Raw genomic sequence first — 16,698 nt, 5'->3', positions numbered from 1 at the left:
GATATCATTGCTGTGCTACCTTATCTTATTTATGAAGGACTTACATTTGTTAAATCTAGTCATTTTCTTGCCATTCTTGGAAATAGTTAGATTCCTCCATCATGTCAAGTGTCCTCAAGTTACAGGACCTTCTATAAAATAACAGGAATTTCAGACTAGCCATGTCTCTTTAATCACATGCTGCAATAATAATGAATAGTGATAGTAGATTAACATTTCCTCTGCAAGACTGAATGCAATACTGTGGGCTTTAACCCCATCAAAATGGGTGCATTTCTCAGGGATAAAATATGGCAAAACCTTAGGGTTTGATTTCTCTCTGAGCTGACTGAGGAACAGAACACTGAGAACGTAGCCTGTTGATGAAGGTAATGAACAATATTTATAACTTGGACAAAAGCACGTATGAATCAGGCTGCAATGGAAGATTAAATTAGTGCTACATTATCATACAGTAAAAAGCTCTCAGTAGGACCTGTGGAGATGTGGAACAAACAATCAGTATGGTCAAATCCCCATAGGTAGTCCCATAGGAAGTGTGACTCAGATGAAAACACAGGTACCTTCTACTGCATGAAGAAGAAAATGATGCTGAGATGACATGATGCTCCTTACTGCTATAGGACAATGATAAAAGATGATAAAACAATTTAACTGTCAATACAAAGGTCACTTCATTTGAACGTAGGTGCAGCAGCAGTGTTGAAGAAGATGGCTTTAAATAGCTTTGTAATTTACCCACTTCAGCTGACTCGTCTCCGGGTGAAGGTGATGGAGGGATCAGACCAGCTTTAGCCTGCTTTAAGTTCTGCCTTCTGCCAATGGTTCTCAGGTCACAGTAGGACTACTGAGCAGGGCATTGGAAACAGTTGACTCTGAATTTTCTACACTTGGATCTTCCAAGAAAAGGACCCCTCGCTGCAGGCACTGCTGCTTTTTATGGAGAATCACACATGTGTCTGGAGTCTTGCCAGGAAAGAATAAGTGAAAAGCTCCTGCCCTGAGGATCTTTTAAATGATACACATACCATGAAACTGTGAAGACTGAGCCACCATGGCAAAGAGGTGTAGCTTACAGCAGGGCAAGACTGTGCTTACTGTTGCTTCCATTATTAATTTAAGAAACTCTATCCAGTTTGTTAACTTCTAGTCTGGCATATCATAAGGCTGAAAACTAGAACTGTTTCTGAGATATATGGTCAATGAAAAGCCAGAAGACCAGGGTCCAAAAGAAGATGCTCTCAGTAATGACACTGTCACTGTCATGAAATTCCTGCAGGAATTGCTGACTCGCACCTTTCAACATCTTTATGAGATCAGTGTGTGTCTGTTACCTGCCCAAGGTCCCATTGATCGCTGTCTCTGTACTATAGTTAAGCAGAATAAATCTTGGTATGGGAAAATAGCTTATTATGCTATTGATATATCAATGAATGCACCATTTCACTGTATCTGACTATTGGGAAAATTGTACACTTCCAAAACTCCTCATCTGCAAGACATCATTTCCATACTGCATGCAAGAAGTGGTCCAGGTGAGAACCAGTAAAACAATCAGAAGACATAGGGCCAGAGCCTTGCTTTCTCTGTTGAGCATATCAGAGTCCTGTCAGGAGGAACAAGTGATGTGTGCATTAAAGGCCTTCAATGCCTATTACAGCTCCTGCAGGGTGGTATTTCATCTGTTCTAAAACCATGCTGAAATGATCTCTGCCTTCCTGAGCAGCTGAGAAAGCACTGGTTAGTACCTCTCCTAGCAGAGATTTAACAAGTTCTGCAGTAGTTAGCAAAGTCCAGACTGATCCTGAGTTGTGGTGCTTTAATTACAGTCTCTCATATTTAATTTCCTCTTTAGTCTTAGTAAATGTGTTCCTAAGCTTATCCAATCAATTGTGACAAAGGTTAGGGACACTGGGAGCAAAAACCTCATCCAGGGAAATAAGTAAGAGGATGCCAGCACCTCCAAGCCGGGAAATTCAAGACTGCTCTTACATTATTAACAGTTGATGTCTATTTTAGAGGATTTAACCTGACCGATGACTACAACACTTCCAGTGTTGTAAAGAAACAAATTACTTCTGCTTTGAAGAACTGAAAAATAACAGGGTTTATTCTTTTCTATACTCTTTTGTTTAAAAAAGGCAGATGAATTTGCAGAACTTGTTTGCGCACTGGAAGTGAGCAGCGGACTTAACACTACCTGGAATTATTTAGGCAGACAGGCACTTAGCTAACTACATGTAAGGATTAATACCCACTATTAATCCCTGGTGCCATTACAGCCTTGCAGACACAAACCTGAATCCCTAATCACTAGTACTTAATCCACTGCAGGTTAAATAAGTCACAGCTTCCACTGGTTCCTTGGGAAGTTCTTCCACAGGTGAAAATCACACCAGTTTTATGTCTTGTTCATGGGTGAACAAGAACAATGAAGTGCCTTGCCACCCCTTGATAACGGCTTCCAAGCAGTATGATGGGGTCAATGCTTATGAAAATAACTGCCCTTCTCATACTGGCACCAGACAAGGCCTAACAGGCTAACAGAGGCTGACAGATCTCTTTGGAAGTTTTTATTTTACTGGATTTCATCTATCAAATTGTCGTTTCTCACACCAGACATAGTAAACAGGACCCTTATTTCAGATAAATACAGTCTGCTTTACTTATTCCTAAGGGAGATGAGAAACCCAACACTTGATTTATCTATTATTTGAGATTATTTGTCTGGGATTTTTTAGCATACCTGCGGGTAAGTCCAGATCTTGCTAGCTGCAGCTGAACCCCTTGTCTAAAGGGGATTGCGCAAGGACAACATACAAGACTACAAATTCTCTCCTTCCTTGAAGGAAAGATATTCTGAAGACTGCTTTGACAAACATTTTTCAGATCACACAGGATGCTAATCAAAACAGTAAGTCTTCAACAGTGACCAAAAGCAAAGGAGAGGGATGTAAAGCACAGTTTGTTTCCATTTGTGCAAGACGATACACCAAAGAGGTGGCTCATAGAAAGCACAAAGGAAAATCAAACCCAAACAGAAGATTCTCTTATTCATAATCAATACTTCTGTCCCCAGATTTCTGGACAGCAGCATTCTTCCTCCAGCTGGCTGTGCAGTGCCTACAGGGACTACGGTGGAAAAATTTCACACTGATTCAAAAAGCAATCGAACAATTCTGAGAAGAAAAATCCATCAAATTATCAAATCCAGAACAGTGCCTGAAAAGCAAGTTTTGGAGGCCAGAAGCAGACACAGGAGTAAGAACCGTGACACACTTGGACTGTTCTCACAGTTTTAGGTGATTCTACCACCATAACCACAGTTTTTCTTTCCTGCAGTGGATCCTCCCTTGACTTGGACTGTGAACATTTTGACACAGGGACAGGCACTTGCACAGCCTCAGCACAACCAAGCCCTGCTCCTGTATCTGTAGCCAGCACGATATTATTAGGGGTACAAATTACCAACGTAGAAATGCAGGCTCAAGTAATGTTCATAAACTCCGTATTAAGTCCTTTTGAAGAACTATAATACGAAGAGCTAGCTGTTCCTATCAAAAAATAGGAGATTCATAATAAAAATGTTTGAAGTGTCACATTAGCTTGAAATAGAACTAATAGTTTTGTTAACATGGATTTAGAAAGAGCTTAGTGTTTTTCTTCTGGATGCCCTCACAGTACCTTCAAGTCATTTTCCACTTGTTTATTGCACATGCAGGCTTTCACCATAGAAATTATCCTGAGCATAAATAAACTCCCTTCTAAATGTTTATCCAGAAAGATGTGTTATTTATAGACAATATGGTCAGCTCTGTGAGTGGTGCAGCCGCAGCTATGACAGGTTGATCTGCTCCAAGGGGTTGCAGGTGACAGACAGTGCTAAAGCTTCTTTTAAAATGAGAACAAAACCATGAGTGCAGAGGTTAAACAACAAAAAAAGAGAGAGATAAAAGAAAATGGATAAAAGCGGATTCTAAACAGAGAAGAAATAGGAATGTTAACAAATATCATTGGATATAGGCTTAGTGAGGTTTATCAGATCCGGATAAAAGACAGGATGGCTATCAATCCTCCATAAGCTCTCAGAGTTTAAACGGCTAAGACATTTGTTCTCATCCATGAGGAAAACACCTTAATTTGACAAGCAACCTCACTGAAAATGAGCCCACTAGAGCCATTCAGCAGTGCCTCCTGTTTCCTTCTTGAAGCAAGTTTAACACCTTTGAAAAATGTTGAGTCAACAGACTTTAGGACTGAAAGCTTCTGATGTTTGCCCCCACCCAGGAAGCTCCAAGTCTGCCTGTCAGTGCCTTTCTGCCTGGTCCTCTTGCCATAGTATAACCCATCCCACATTCAGACTCTGCAGCAACCCCTCAGTAGAGACTGACAGTGTGCAGCCACTGAGGTAGCAGCCTGTGTGGAATAAACACTCAGTCACAGAAGGAACTAGGTGAAAGTCACTAATTCTTTTCCCATGGGTTACCAACCAACCATCAGAAGATGTACATTTTCCTTAAATTTCCATTTTAAGAACCTGCATGCGCACTAAAACTGTGTAAGGTAAGCAGGATTAGAGATGCTGAAACATCCAGAAGAGAAACGCTCAGCTATTTCTAAATCCATTAATAGCATCATTATGCTGAAATTATGTGGCATTCACAGCATATTCACATTCATGTTGGAGGTTACCTAGTGCTTGGAAAAAAAGAAGTTCAAAGAGATTTCAAGTAGATCTTTATGATAAATGAAAGACTCCATGCAACAACTCCTACTGGTGTAAGCACCAGCAGCAGCATTAAATTAGGGGAGGCAGCCACCAGTGGAAAAAATTCTTCTCATTTCACTAACTCATATTGGGAAGAGTAATTTTTTCCAACAGCAGTTACAATTATCATCTGAACTTGTCTCTAATTCAAGCTTCCCATTCCAAGGGGGGAAAAGAATGCATATGCTACAGAGAAAACACTAAAGAGTTTCATCCAGAAAACAAATGAGAGACTTGAAAACTGGCAAAATGTCATTAGCATAAAGGACACAGGACCAGTGGTCTAATCACATCATCAACCTACCATATCACCATATCATATAATTTATTACTCAGAAATTGTCCAAGCATTTAATTCTATATAAAACAGGAGGCAACATGAGGCAACCTGTGTCTTTTCCTTGTGAGACAACCCAATTGGAACAATCCACACAAGCCAAATATGAGCACAGTAGCCTGTCACCCTTATCTGGACCTCTGAGTAATGTGCAATACGGAACAGAGATGCTTTGAATATCTAATCTGTAGTTAACTGAATTAGTGACTCACATCAAACCTTCACACTGAGCTTCATATATGAGAAACTGCAAACTAGGTTTCACCAGTCAGAGTGATGCCAGCAGGTTGAGGGAAGTGCTTATTTTCCTTTAGCTGGTGCTTTTTAGGTCGTGTATGAAGTACTGTGTCCAGTTTTGTGCCACTCTGACAGTACAGGAAAGACATATGCAACCTAGAAAGGGTCCAGTGGAAGTCCGGTGAAATAGTTACAGTCCTGGAGCACACGATACACAATTAGGAGCTGAGGAAAATGGGTTTGGTTAACCTGGAGAAGATTAGAGGGACATCTTGCAATTTTCCAGATCTGAAGGGGTGATACAGTGAAGCTGGAGGCCAACTCTCCTCAGAAGTGTCCAGCAAAAGGAAAAGAGGCAATGAGCATAAATTGTGACAAAGGAAATATGGACATAGAAAAAATGTTTTTACAGTGAGTGGCTAAACACTGGAATAGGCTGTAAAAAGACAGTAAAAGCTTTTGTTTGCCAAAGCTGACTGCAAAGAAATAAACTTATCCACAGTGTTTTACTCAGAACCACAGAACATTCAACATGGAATGTATTTCATTACACAGTTTCAATGAAAAAATATAATGTGGATTAGGAACTGGCAAGGTATTAGAGCCCCAAATTCGGTTTTCAAATGAAGAAACATCAATGAGTACTTGCATGTAATCATTCAACCCTTTCACCAGTAATCTGGAAGTAAAAATAACAATGCTGCTATCATGTACAACACCAGAAACAATGATGGATGAGCAAATAACTACACAGAGTATGAGAGTTTCTTAATAGCCTGGGATTGTTTGCACTCTAAAAAATTTAATAACAACCCGAGTTACTTAAGAACAGTATTAGAAAGGTGATTTTACTTCTGCACAGACTGGTAAGGCTGATATTCCCTAAGTTCTGGTGGTCTGTATAAAAATAAAATTGGAAAATCAGCTGGGATACTGAAGGGAGCCACAAAAGCGAATCAACCATTCATTTGAAAGAAAATATTTGACAACAAGAAGCATAAAGAACTAAATATGTTTAGTCTATCAAAAAGACAGTTTGAGAAATGGCTTGATTACATAGTGTAGGAGTTTTCACAGAGGGAAAACACTCTTAAAGAGCTCTTTTATTCAGCAGAGAAAGGCCTAATAAAAGGCAATGGCCATTTAGGGACTGAATGTAAAACAGTTACAGTAAATAGTATATCATTCCCTTTCTGTCCAGAAACCAACAAGCTATTAACAAAGAAATGTCCAGGCCTATCCATTATACCCCAGCAGAAGCTAGCCTTAGTCTATAGAGCTACACTCTGCAGGAGGAAGGACATGGCCATAAGCTGCTGAGCTACCACAGAGGAAGGTTTAAACATTATTATTTAAGTCCTTACCACATCATGTGGGTATTAACCCTGACAATCACATTTCAAACTGACTAGCTATATTCTGCTACAGTAGCAAAAGAATACTTAATTCTCCACAGAGTTCACTTTATAGTTTCCAGCCAGCTCCAACTGGAGCATCCTTCTTTCCTCTCTTTCTCTCAAATTCACTACTTTGCACTGCAAATGTAGAGTGAATGACTTTGTTGGCAAGAAAAGTTATCCCTTTACATGCAATTTGTAATAGGACTTTCATGGTTGGAAAGGGAGATGTCACATACATATTAAAGTATTACTCTAACTCACCAGGAGTGCAACCAGCCTCATCAATACCACTTTCACAATCCTTCTGTCCATCACATCTCCAGGACGACGGGATACATTTGTTGCTTAAGTCTCCACAGCTAATTTTTTCAGGCGGACATACTTGCTTGGCTGGAAGAATAAATTAAAAGGAAAAAAATCAGTAAGTTAAACATAATCCTAGACATTCCTAACATTGTTTACCCTTTTAAAGTTACTTTTATTTTGTATGGCTGAATCCTGAGACATATTGTAATGAAATCTCAAGTCAACACCGATTTTGAGGTATGGCTGCTTGTATGTCCTGTATGTGTTCCCCAAAGAGAACACAAAACCTATATGGAAAGGAGAGAAAAAGAAAGGAAAAAAAAAAAAAAAAAGGAAAAGAAAAAAAGAGAAGAAAAGAAAAGGAAAAGGAAAAAGTGCACCACTGTTTATTTCAACAAAATCCCAGAAACTTAATTTTGAACTCAAAGAAATTAGGGGACAAGAACAGAAGTCCGGTTTATACGCAACTTCTACCTAGCATTTTCTTGCAGGCAGGGTCTTACTTCTGGCCACCCCAGGGACCCCGAGCTGCAACAAAAAGTGCATAGGTCTCGTGGCTCTTAAAACATTCTTGGAGCCTGGTGGCCTTTTCCCACCTTCTCCTTGTTATCTCAGCCCATGCATGGCCTAGAAGTGCTCAACTTCGTGCTGCCACTTTTCTCTCTGCAATATGCTGCTGCTTCTTGAATCAGGTCTCCTTGCACAGGATTTTCCAGAAACACGGACCTTCCTGTCCTTCTAGCCTGTTCCTGACCCAGCCAATCCCTTTCAGGAATGCAACTGTACAGGAACATGCAAATAAAACAAATACACAGAGTTGCTTCAATGGATCAACAGGGATTTCAACTAAGAACCTCAGGCACTGCCTGTCTGTGACTGCCTCAAACCCCCAGTACGCTGTGCTTTTTGCTATTATAACACTAACATCCTGCACACAGCAGCAGCAGTACTGGATAAACTACTCTGAAAATACTACCTCAAAGTAGGAAAAAAAAATTACCTAATTTTAGCATAAGGGTTTACTTATATGTTTGGTATTACAAGGCAATTTCTAAATGTAACGATCTAGGCAGATTATGGTCAGTAAAGCTTGGAAAAAAGCAGCAAGCACAAGCATGTACTTAACACGTTAAACTTAACTGTCTACATTAAAGGCGACTGTGATCTAAGACATGGAGACACAGGAAGACATGCAGAAGCAATAATGCTAGTACATGCAAGTACACAACTATGAAAAAAAAACCTGACAAATTTATCTGGAACCAAAAGTAAGCTGTGAAGCTTGTTCTCTTATTCTGCACTGCCAAAATTCCTAGGGTTTTTTTTTCATACTAGTGTAAAGAGCAACAGATCTACATTTATTGTGACAAGGCTGCTTGAATGCATAATGTTCCACAGCTTCAACAATTATTTAGTATTCTGGAATCATCATCCAGTTTGGCAGGATTTGCTTATTAAACAGACCAATTTCTCTCTTGAAAAAAATTACATGTTTTCAAATAGTTCTTCCATTGGTATTAATGATTGAGATATATATATGTGTGTGTATGTATACACACACACATATATATAACACACACGTATATAACACACACACACATTATATATATATATACACACATATATATATAACTGCAGGTCTACTGAAAAGGGAGGAACCTAATTTCTGCATTAAAACTTTTCCATTACCTTGCCCTGCTAAAGGTGTTTATGCAAAGTCAATCCGTTTCCCATGTGCTGAGTAAAAGAAGATGGAAATGATATCTCTGCATTTCCACCTGCACAAGAAGGTTGGAGAGGGGCATCTTACAGCCCCAAAGCATCAATCAGCCACTTAGAAGGCAGTGCCATCTTAATCTCAGGATTTCTCCGTTTTAGCACCTTGAAGTGCTATAAGAAGCAGTCTCTAGAAGCTATGGGCAAGCAATAGATCAAGAAAATTTAGGTCTTGCCACATACAGTTAATAACAGATGTCATCGAAGTTTTAGAACCCTGAGGCAAGACAGCATTTTTGTTGAAATTTGCTCACTGCATACCTAAATAACATTCATGAATGTTGCATGATGGGGAGTTGGGAGTGGGAAAGGGATCCTTACTTAGGCTTTTTGAGTATGGTACCAGCAGTTAGTAATAAAAATCACCTAACACTGGAAAGGCTCCACACACCATTCATAGAACCATAGAATCATAGAATAGTTAGGGTTGGAAAGGACCTCAAGATCATCCAGTTCCAACCCCCCTGCCATGGGCAGGGACATCTCACACTAAACCATGTCACCCAAGGCTCTGTCCAACCCGGCCTTGAACACTATCAGAGATGGAGCATTCACAACCTCCCTGGGCAACCCATTCCAGTGCCTCACCACCCTAACAGGAAAGAATTTCCTCCTTATATCCAATCTAAACTTCCCCTGTTTAAGTTTTAACCCGTTACCCCTTGTCCTGTCACTACAGTCCCTGATGAAGAGTCCCTCCCCAGCATCCCTATAGGCCCCCTTCAGGTACCGGAAGGCTGCTATGAGGTCTCCACGCAGCCTTCTCTTCTCCAGCCTGAACAGCCCCAACTTCCTCAGCCTGTCTTCATATGGGAGGCGCTCCAGTCCCCTGATCATCCTCGTGGCCTCCTCTGGACTTGTTCCAGCAGTTCCATGTCCTTTTTATGTTGAGGACACCAGAACTGCACACAATGCTCCAGGTGAGGTCTCACGAGAGCAGAGTAGAGGGGCAGGATCACCTCCTTCGCGCTGCTGGTCACGCTCCTTTTGATGCAGCCCAGGATACGGTTGCTTTCTGGGCTGCGAGCGCACACTGAAGCCAGCTCATGTTCATTTTCTCATCGACCAGCACCCCCAAGTCCTTCTCTGCAGGGCCGCTCTGAATCTCTTCTTTGCCCAGTCTGTAGCTGTGCCTGGGATTGCTCCGACCCAGGTGTAGGACCTTGCACTTGGCATGGTTGAACTTCATAAGGTTGGCATCAGCCCACCTCACAAGCGTGTCAAGGTCCCTCTGGATGGCATCCCTTCCCTCCAGCGTATCAACCGGACCACACAGCTTGGTGTCATCGGCAAACTTGCTGAGGGCGCACTCAATCCCACTGTCCATGTTATCGATGAAGATGTTAAACAAGACTGGTCTCAACACTGGTCCCCGAGGGACACCACTTGTTACCGGTCTCCAGACACTCCCCAGGAACACCTCTGCCAGTTCACATCGGTGCCCACCACAGGCTGGGACCCATGTCCTGCATGTTCCCCTTAGCCCTGGTCCTCCTAAGCTGCAGGTTTGTAACTGCTGGGACACTTGGCAGTGCTGAGGACTCGCGTCCTTCCACAGAAGTGAGACAGGATGTCTGAAAACCAGGTCACTTGCCAAGTGGCAAAATGGCTCCCTCAGCCTCGAGGGAGCTGGCATGTCTCACTGCTCCGGACACATCATCCCCAGAGCTATATGCTGCGGTGCACCATCCTTAAACGTGCCCAAGTAACTCCTGGGTACAGCAGGAAAAACATTCTGTATCAGCAACCAGCAGCCCCCTCAAACAAGAACCAAAATGGAGGTCAAACTGTCCATTTGGCCTAGAACCCCCACAGCCCCTCAGCACAGAGTTCGCACCCCAAACACACTGCTTCTGCCAGCCCCATCCAGTCCTCAAGCATAGGTGTGAGCCTGGAGGCTTTTTAATCGCTTTGGTTGAGCCTCATGAAGATTACAGACCACACTCTGGCAGGACGAGCCTGCAGGGGCCAGGGAGGGAAGGTGCCGGGGGCCTCACCTCACTGCCATGGAGGAGAAAGGTGGCTATTCTGTATGAGTCTGTATGAGGCAGCAGGAGAGGCCTGAGGGGGTGAGGGAGGCACAATGCTTTGCAGTGGGGAAGGGGGCCCCAACCCCAACAGCAGGGCTGCCTTGGTTCCTGAGGGCGTAGCAGTGTTGGTTTTGCCCCAAATACTGCACAAAAGGATGACATGACTGGGGTCTCCAACAGCTCCCTGGGTTTTGCAGTCCTCCATCAAGGCCTCCAAAGCCTCTCAGCTCTGAGGTGTGCAGCTCCATGGCCACCAAACCCCAGCAAGTCTTCATCACCGAGCCCTGGCTGCTGACGAGCTGCCTCAGGGGGCCAGCAAGATGGAGGGCAAGGAGGTTACAGCTTCCTTGCTGCATGGGACAGAGCACTCAACTGCCCCCTTCTCCCCCTCCCAAACCGATTCAGTCGTGAGCCCTGCAATGAGGTTGGCTTCTAGGCCACCCCAAGTTAAGATAAGTAAACACATCCTTGGAATACATGAGATAAAAGTAACTTTCCTTGCTAGATTTACTACTCCGACCGGATTTACATGCTTTTGCACTTAGTAAGTTTGTCTCTTGACTACATTTGTGGAGCACATTCAAGAACAAGGTTTCTATTAGACTGGCATTCTGGGAAAACTGGGAGACCAGAAATAGTAATGGAGTCCTTTGTTAATCAGGTTATTGGTCCATATCCCAAAAAATTGTTCTAGTTCTTGCTCAGGCTATGAAATGGAAAAGAAAATGTGCCTTGATGCCAAGTAGGACCAGCTGTTTCCTCCTCATCGTAAATCTCCATGGAGAACTAAATGGGTCGAGACAGGTAAGAACACTTTCCACACACCTGATTTTGAAGAAGGTAAAAAGAAGTTATAATACAGCATCGTATCACAGTGGGACCATTAACCAGCAAACCAGCTATTTATTGGTCATAGTTTAAGTACAGGTATTCCTTTTGCTTGGCTGCTGTGGGCAGATGCTTAATAGCCTTTGGAAGCTGAAAGGTTTGGAAAGGTATGGGCAGAAGACTCCTATTTACGGAAAGCAATTTTTGTGTTAATCATTTCCCTGACAGAGTAATTGCAGCCATTTAAAAAATATAAATCAAAGCTTGACCTTTCAGGGATGCAGCAACAGAAGGTGCTGTTGGTCACAGTTCATCAAATCTCTGTGTTCCAGTAGTTTCTGCATCCAAGCAATCGCTGCATGGAAGCCAACAACTTGTAAGCACTGGCAGATAACAGACAGGGGATCTAGCATAAAACTCAAAGCAAAAGTTTGATGAAAATGCTTCTGCATTATTTTAGCAAGTTGGGCTTTTTCCTCCCTGCCCCAAGATGCTGCAGCAAGTGGACTCTATGGTGGTGTTCACGTTGCTAAACAGGCTTTTATCAACTGCAGTCCAGACCTGACATTTCTGTTTCTGCACACTGCTTACACACACCCTGGCCTTTTGGGCTTATGTGACCAAAATGTTTACTTCCTACTTTCCTCTTCACCCACTCAGAAAGGAAAGAGTTAGCACTGCACATGATGGTGAGTGCTCTTACCCTCGATATATTCTGCACCAATGCAAGTTATAGCAAGATCTGCCTCTTCAGAAAAGCACCATTAAGCAACTTGGTTGAAATGTCAGACACATCAAGACCAATTTATCACAATGAACTGCAAATGCCAAGGATGGACAACAATGGTTTATTTATAAGGAGACAAGAGCAAAGAAGACAAGAAGGTTCCATTTACTCACTACCGCCAATGGCACATTCTTCTTTTTCTTTATAGGAGTCTACAAAGTCTTTCAGAGAACCATAGAGCCTAACTGGCGCCCCACTGTTTGCTTCCTCTTGTGCCACTGCTGTGCTTTTCAGGCTCCGGACATCATGTATATTCAAGAAAGCCCAAGAAAACATAATTGATTTACTTTCAGAAGACCATTTGTCAGGTTCTCACCAAACAGGTACTCTAAGAGCATACACAAAATGTAATTAAGCAGCTTCTACTGGTGGGAAACCCACAAGACTTTTCATCAGCAGACTGAAAAGAATGCCCTTTGTACATCATCTTATAGATCTGAAAAGTTTCTCTATCTCTGCTGAAATAACTCCCCATCCTCTCCAGACTGTCCCCTGTGTTTTTCCCAGGTTCTTCAGAAGAAAAATCCCAACTCACAACTTCATTCTGCAGAGAAAATACCACACTAAAATGGTATTAATTAATTTCTGACATGCCAATAAACTGTTCCTGCAAAACTTCCACTACTACTTTTATTATGGAGCTTAAAATTCCTACCTCTCTCTTTCCACCAGCACTAGCCTTTTTTCTTAAAGAAGAGTGGTTTTATCAAGGTAGCCTCCTCCTCAAATATTATCTTTACATCTTCTTTTGTCATAGGTGGCAGTCCTATCCCAGAGATGTACCAAGAATAAATGTCCATACCTGCCCATGTACAGGACTACTACCTCTACGTTTCCAGCCAAGACAAGCACAGTTGGTAAAGGAGCAACTGTTCAGAAGAGAGGAAGGTAGCTGACTGGTAGAGGTTGCTTAGGGAAATTCAGACCTCAGAATTCCCAGTTTCTGGAGATTTGAGATTCAGAAAAGCATTTCAGTCACAAGTTTGCATGTACAGTCTTGTTATGTATGCGTGTGTATATATAAATATATGTGTGTGTGTGTGCATGTGTGCATATATATGAATGTATATCCCAGTCTACACTCACTATTTATACGTTCCCATTGAAGTATTTAGGGTGAATAAGAAACACGTTTCAAAATCCATCTTGTGACTTTAATTACTGTCACAGCTGAAGGTGTGTTTGCATTGATATTTTCCCTCCCTCACCTCTTCTCTCACCTCAGCATGGGTGCTATGCACACTGGCTTCTACTCTATTCACCCACTAGCTCACTCTGTAGCTCAGGACAGGTTGCTGTTGCCTTAGTTTATTTCATTTAACTCTGCAAGACACATCTGATTTTCTGCTAAAGTTTTATATAATCATGCTTGTTATATTTAGTTAATCTCCCTTAGGTCTTCTTTGTGCCAAGCCGAACCCAAACCAAACTACATCAAACAAGAATCTCATTTACAAAGAGAAGTGTTTGTGGTTTTGGAGTGCAATACGCAAAGACAGAACATATTGTGGGGAATGCTAATCGAAGTATTGTTTCCATAAAGGTTAGGATTTTGTAGTGAACTTCCCTTCTGTCATGTAAAGCAACACACTACAATCATCAGCCTGCTGGGATAGCAAGCTTTATGTGAACTTGCAACTTCTACTAAAGCCAGTGCAACTGCATCCAGTAGTAGCATTTGGTTTGCTCACCACAGCTGTATTAAGCACACACTTAAGATCACTGAGAAAATAAGGGCAACCCAGCCCAGGCCAAAACCAATGTCATGAATAGTGGCTTAAGTGAATTAAGAGACACTTGGAATAAGACCAAACCACCACCACAATTGAAGCTTTTGTTGACAGAGGAGGCCAACCCATCCATCTGCTAGCACAGGATGGGTCAGGTCGAAACTGGGGCATGCTGACAACACCGATTCCCAGGACCCAGGAGCTTGGACTGATGCTACCTGACTATGTTTTTGAGTATGTAAGTACACACTTATGTGCAATAACCTTTGTGGGAGCATGCAAAGGCAGAGAAATAGTGAAAATCTATTCTTTCTGCACAAAAAGGTAATTAACTTATGGACATTACCTTTAAACTTAAATTACTGTAAATGACTGAAAAGACAGATTGGGAAAGACTACTAAGAAACCATACTATAAAGTTCAAGAAATCATACCATAAACAATATTAACAGTTGATACACCAGATGAAAAGTTAGATTCTATGGTGTGATTTGTTTGAGCGTGACTTATTTTCTATTCCCAGGGGAATGGAAAAGGATTTATGCAGCTTTAACACCATTGCACTGCATAGTACAGCCCTTATTAAGTCCATTCCTGTGTGCTTGTAAGAAAAGCTTTTTTACAAGAGCATGGGTTAAGAGTCTTTGATGACTGTCCAAGCCCTCTACCTAAAAACTGAAGGGAGGGAGAAAATAAGATTAGTGTACAAAGGGTTCAGCATATCTAGAATAGACAGCATGTAGCTTGTTTTTTTGCAGGTTATCACATTGGTGACTATCACCTTTAAGATCAGAGTAAAATAATCAGGAATTCAAAATCCCAGGATTAATCCTAATTACTGAAATACAGCCTCACTGTCAGAATAAAAATGAGGTAGCTTATATAGGAAAAGCATGTTTCAAAGACACTACAAACAATCTCAGAGAAGAAAATGATTCTCAAGGGTACTGCCAGTAGTTTAAATAGTTAATATAAACTGTATTTGAGTATGGTGTAAAGAGATATTTCTATAGTAGGCTGAAAAAACAAATGCCATCAGTTTTTGTAATAACAAATAACTAAGCTTCACGTCCCACAATTTGAGTAATCTGCACAGGTTAGGAAGTGATTCTTTACCCAGGTTCAGATCTATCTTGATACACTTTGTTTTCAAATCTTTCCCAGAATACTGAGTGTTGGCACAGCTCAAGACAGTATGTTGGGCAGAAAGGATCAGTGCTCTTGGGCTTCTAGCACATCATCTTTCTCAGATTCCCAATGGCCATACTCACCCACTTTGAAAATCAAAACTACCATCAGACTTGGATAAGAAAAGCATTTCCTTTCCCCAGTCAGACTGGCAGGACTTCAGCTGATTTTGTCTTTCTCTAAACATAGCAAATGTTCACTTACTGCAATCATCTGACCGTGCCTCCCCTAAGTAATCTCATAGCTTTGCAAGATACTGTCTTGATGGCACTTCTTTTATCTACCTGATACGCCCAACAGGCCCTGCTGCTAACAACTGAAGTCCCTTAAGTCACTTGGCCCATTCCAGGTAAATCCAAGTCAATGTTAATGGCACATGGAAAAGAGGTTAAATTGGCAGATTTTACAACCCTCTATAGCCTCAAACTACAGGAAACCTGTGATAGGTTCATTTGGAGTCAGGAAGCTTTTTTATCTTTTTTAACCTATTCTTACGGTCAAACTTTCTAAAGTTTCAGAATTTACAAACTAAGATCAGATGTCTAACAACAGTCGGGATATATATAGGTTGTTGAGCCTAAATAAACTCCTTTTTCATTTTAAGCATCTAGCACTTGTAAAATGACACTTTTATCGTGGGGCCTGTACAAGACACAGTGACATTCCTCTGCTGTCAAGTCTGGTTGAGCACAGAGAGAGCAGGTTCTAAGAGATCATGACAGATTTTTAAGATCTACATGATACAATAAGTGTTTTCTGCTCCCAATCCAACCACATTTCATTATCTGCCATTACACACATGAGAATTACAGAAAATATTGTAAAGGCTCATTCCCTCAGCAGCTTTTATGCCCTAACAAAAGTTCCCTTCCCACAGGACACCTAGTATCTCCACACAGATGTTCAGCAATTCCTCAACATCAGTCCTTGGACTGTCTTGGCTTTTGTACTCCACCTAGCTCATCCAGCTTCTTGTGATCAATAGTACTTGGATTATAGAAACACAGAATGGTTTGAACTGGAAAGAACCTTAAAGCTTATCTAGTTCCAACTCCCTGCCATAGGCAGGGACACCTTCTACTAGACCAGGTGGCTCAAAGCCGTGTACAACCTGGCCTTAGCCAGATATCTCTTCAATGTTAGTTAAATGTCTCTAAGCATTGATTTGGTCAGAGATGCAGAAATCCTTTAGCCATGTGAGATACCATGAGCCATGTGCCACCTCTAAATGCTACAGTTGTACATCCTTCCTCACACCACAGCCATATGGTCGCTAGAAACGTTTACTCAGATTAATCCAGAGAATAAATT

The 16,698-nt window shown here is 41.7% G+C and overlaps 1 protein-coding gene across 4 annotated transcripts in view; it reads right to left on the bottom strand.

Moving 5' to 3' along the window:
- Positions 1-16,698, bottom strand: part of LRP8 (LDL receptor related protein 8) — a 197,112-nt gene that overhangs the window by 37,568 nt on the left and 142,846 nt on the right. For all 4 annotated transcript variants that reach the window (XM_065673311.1, XM_065673312.1, XM_065673313.1 and 1 more), the window contains one exon: positions 7,004-7,132. In XM_065673311.1, the coding sequence (XP_065529383.1) occupies positions 7,004-7,132 (129 nt within the window). The remainder of the gene's footprint in view (positions 1-7,003; positions 7,133-16,698) is intronic.

This window comes from Lathamus discolor, chromosome 3 (assembly GCF_037157495.1).
Source record: "Lathamus discolor isolate bLatDis1 chromosome 3, bLatDis1.hap1, whole genome shotgun sequence".
NCBI classification, from domain to species: domain Eukaryota; kingdom Metazoa; phylum Chordata; class Aves; order Psittaciformes; family Psittacidae; genus Lathamus; species Lathamus discolor.
This window is presented reverse-complemented; position numbering and strand designations above follow the sequence as displayed.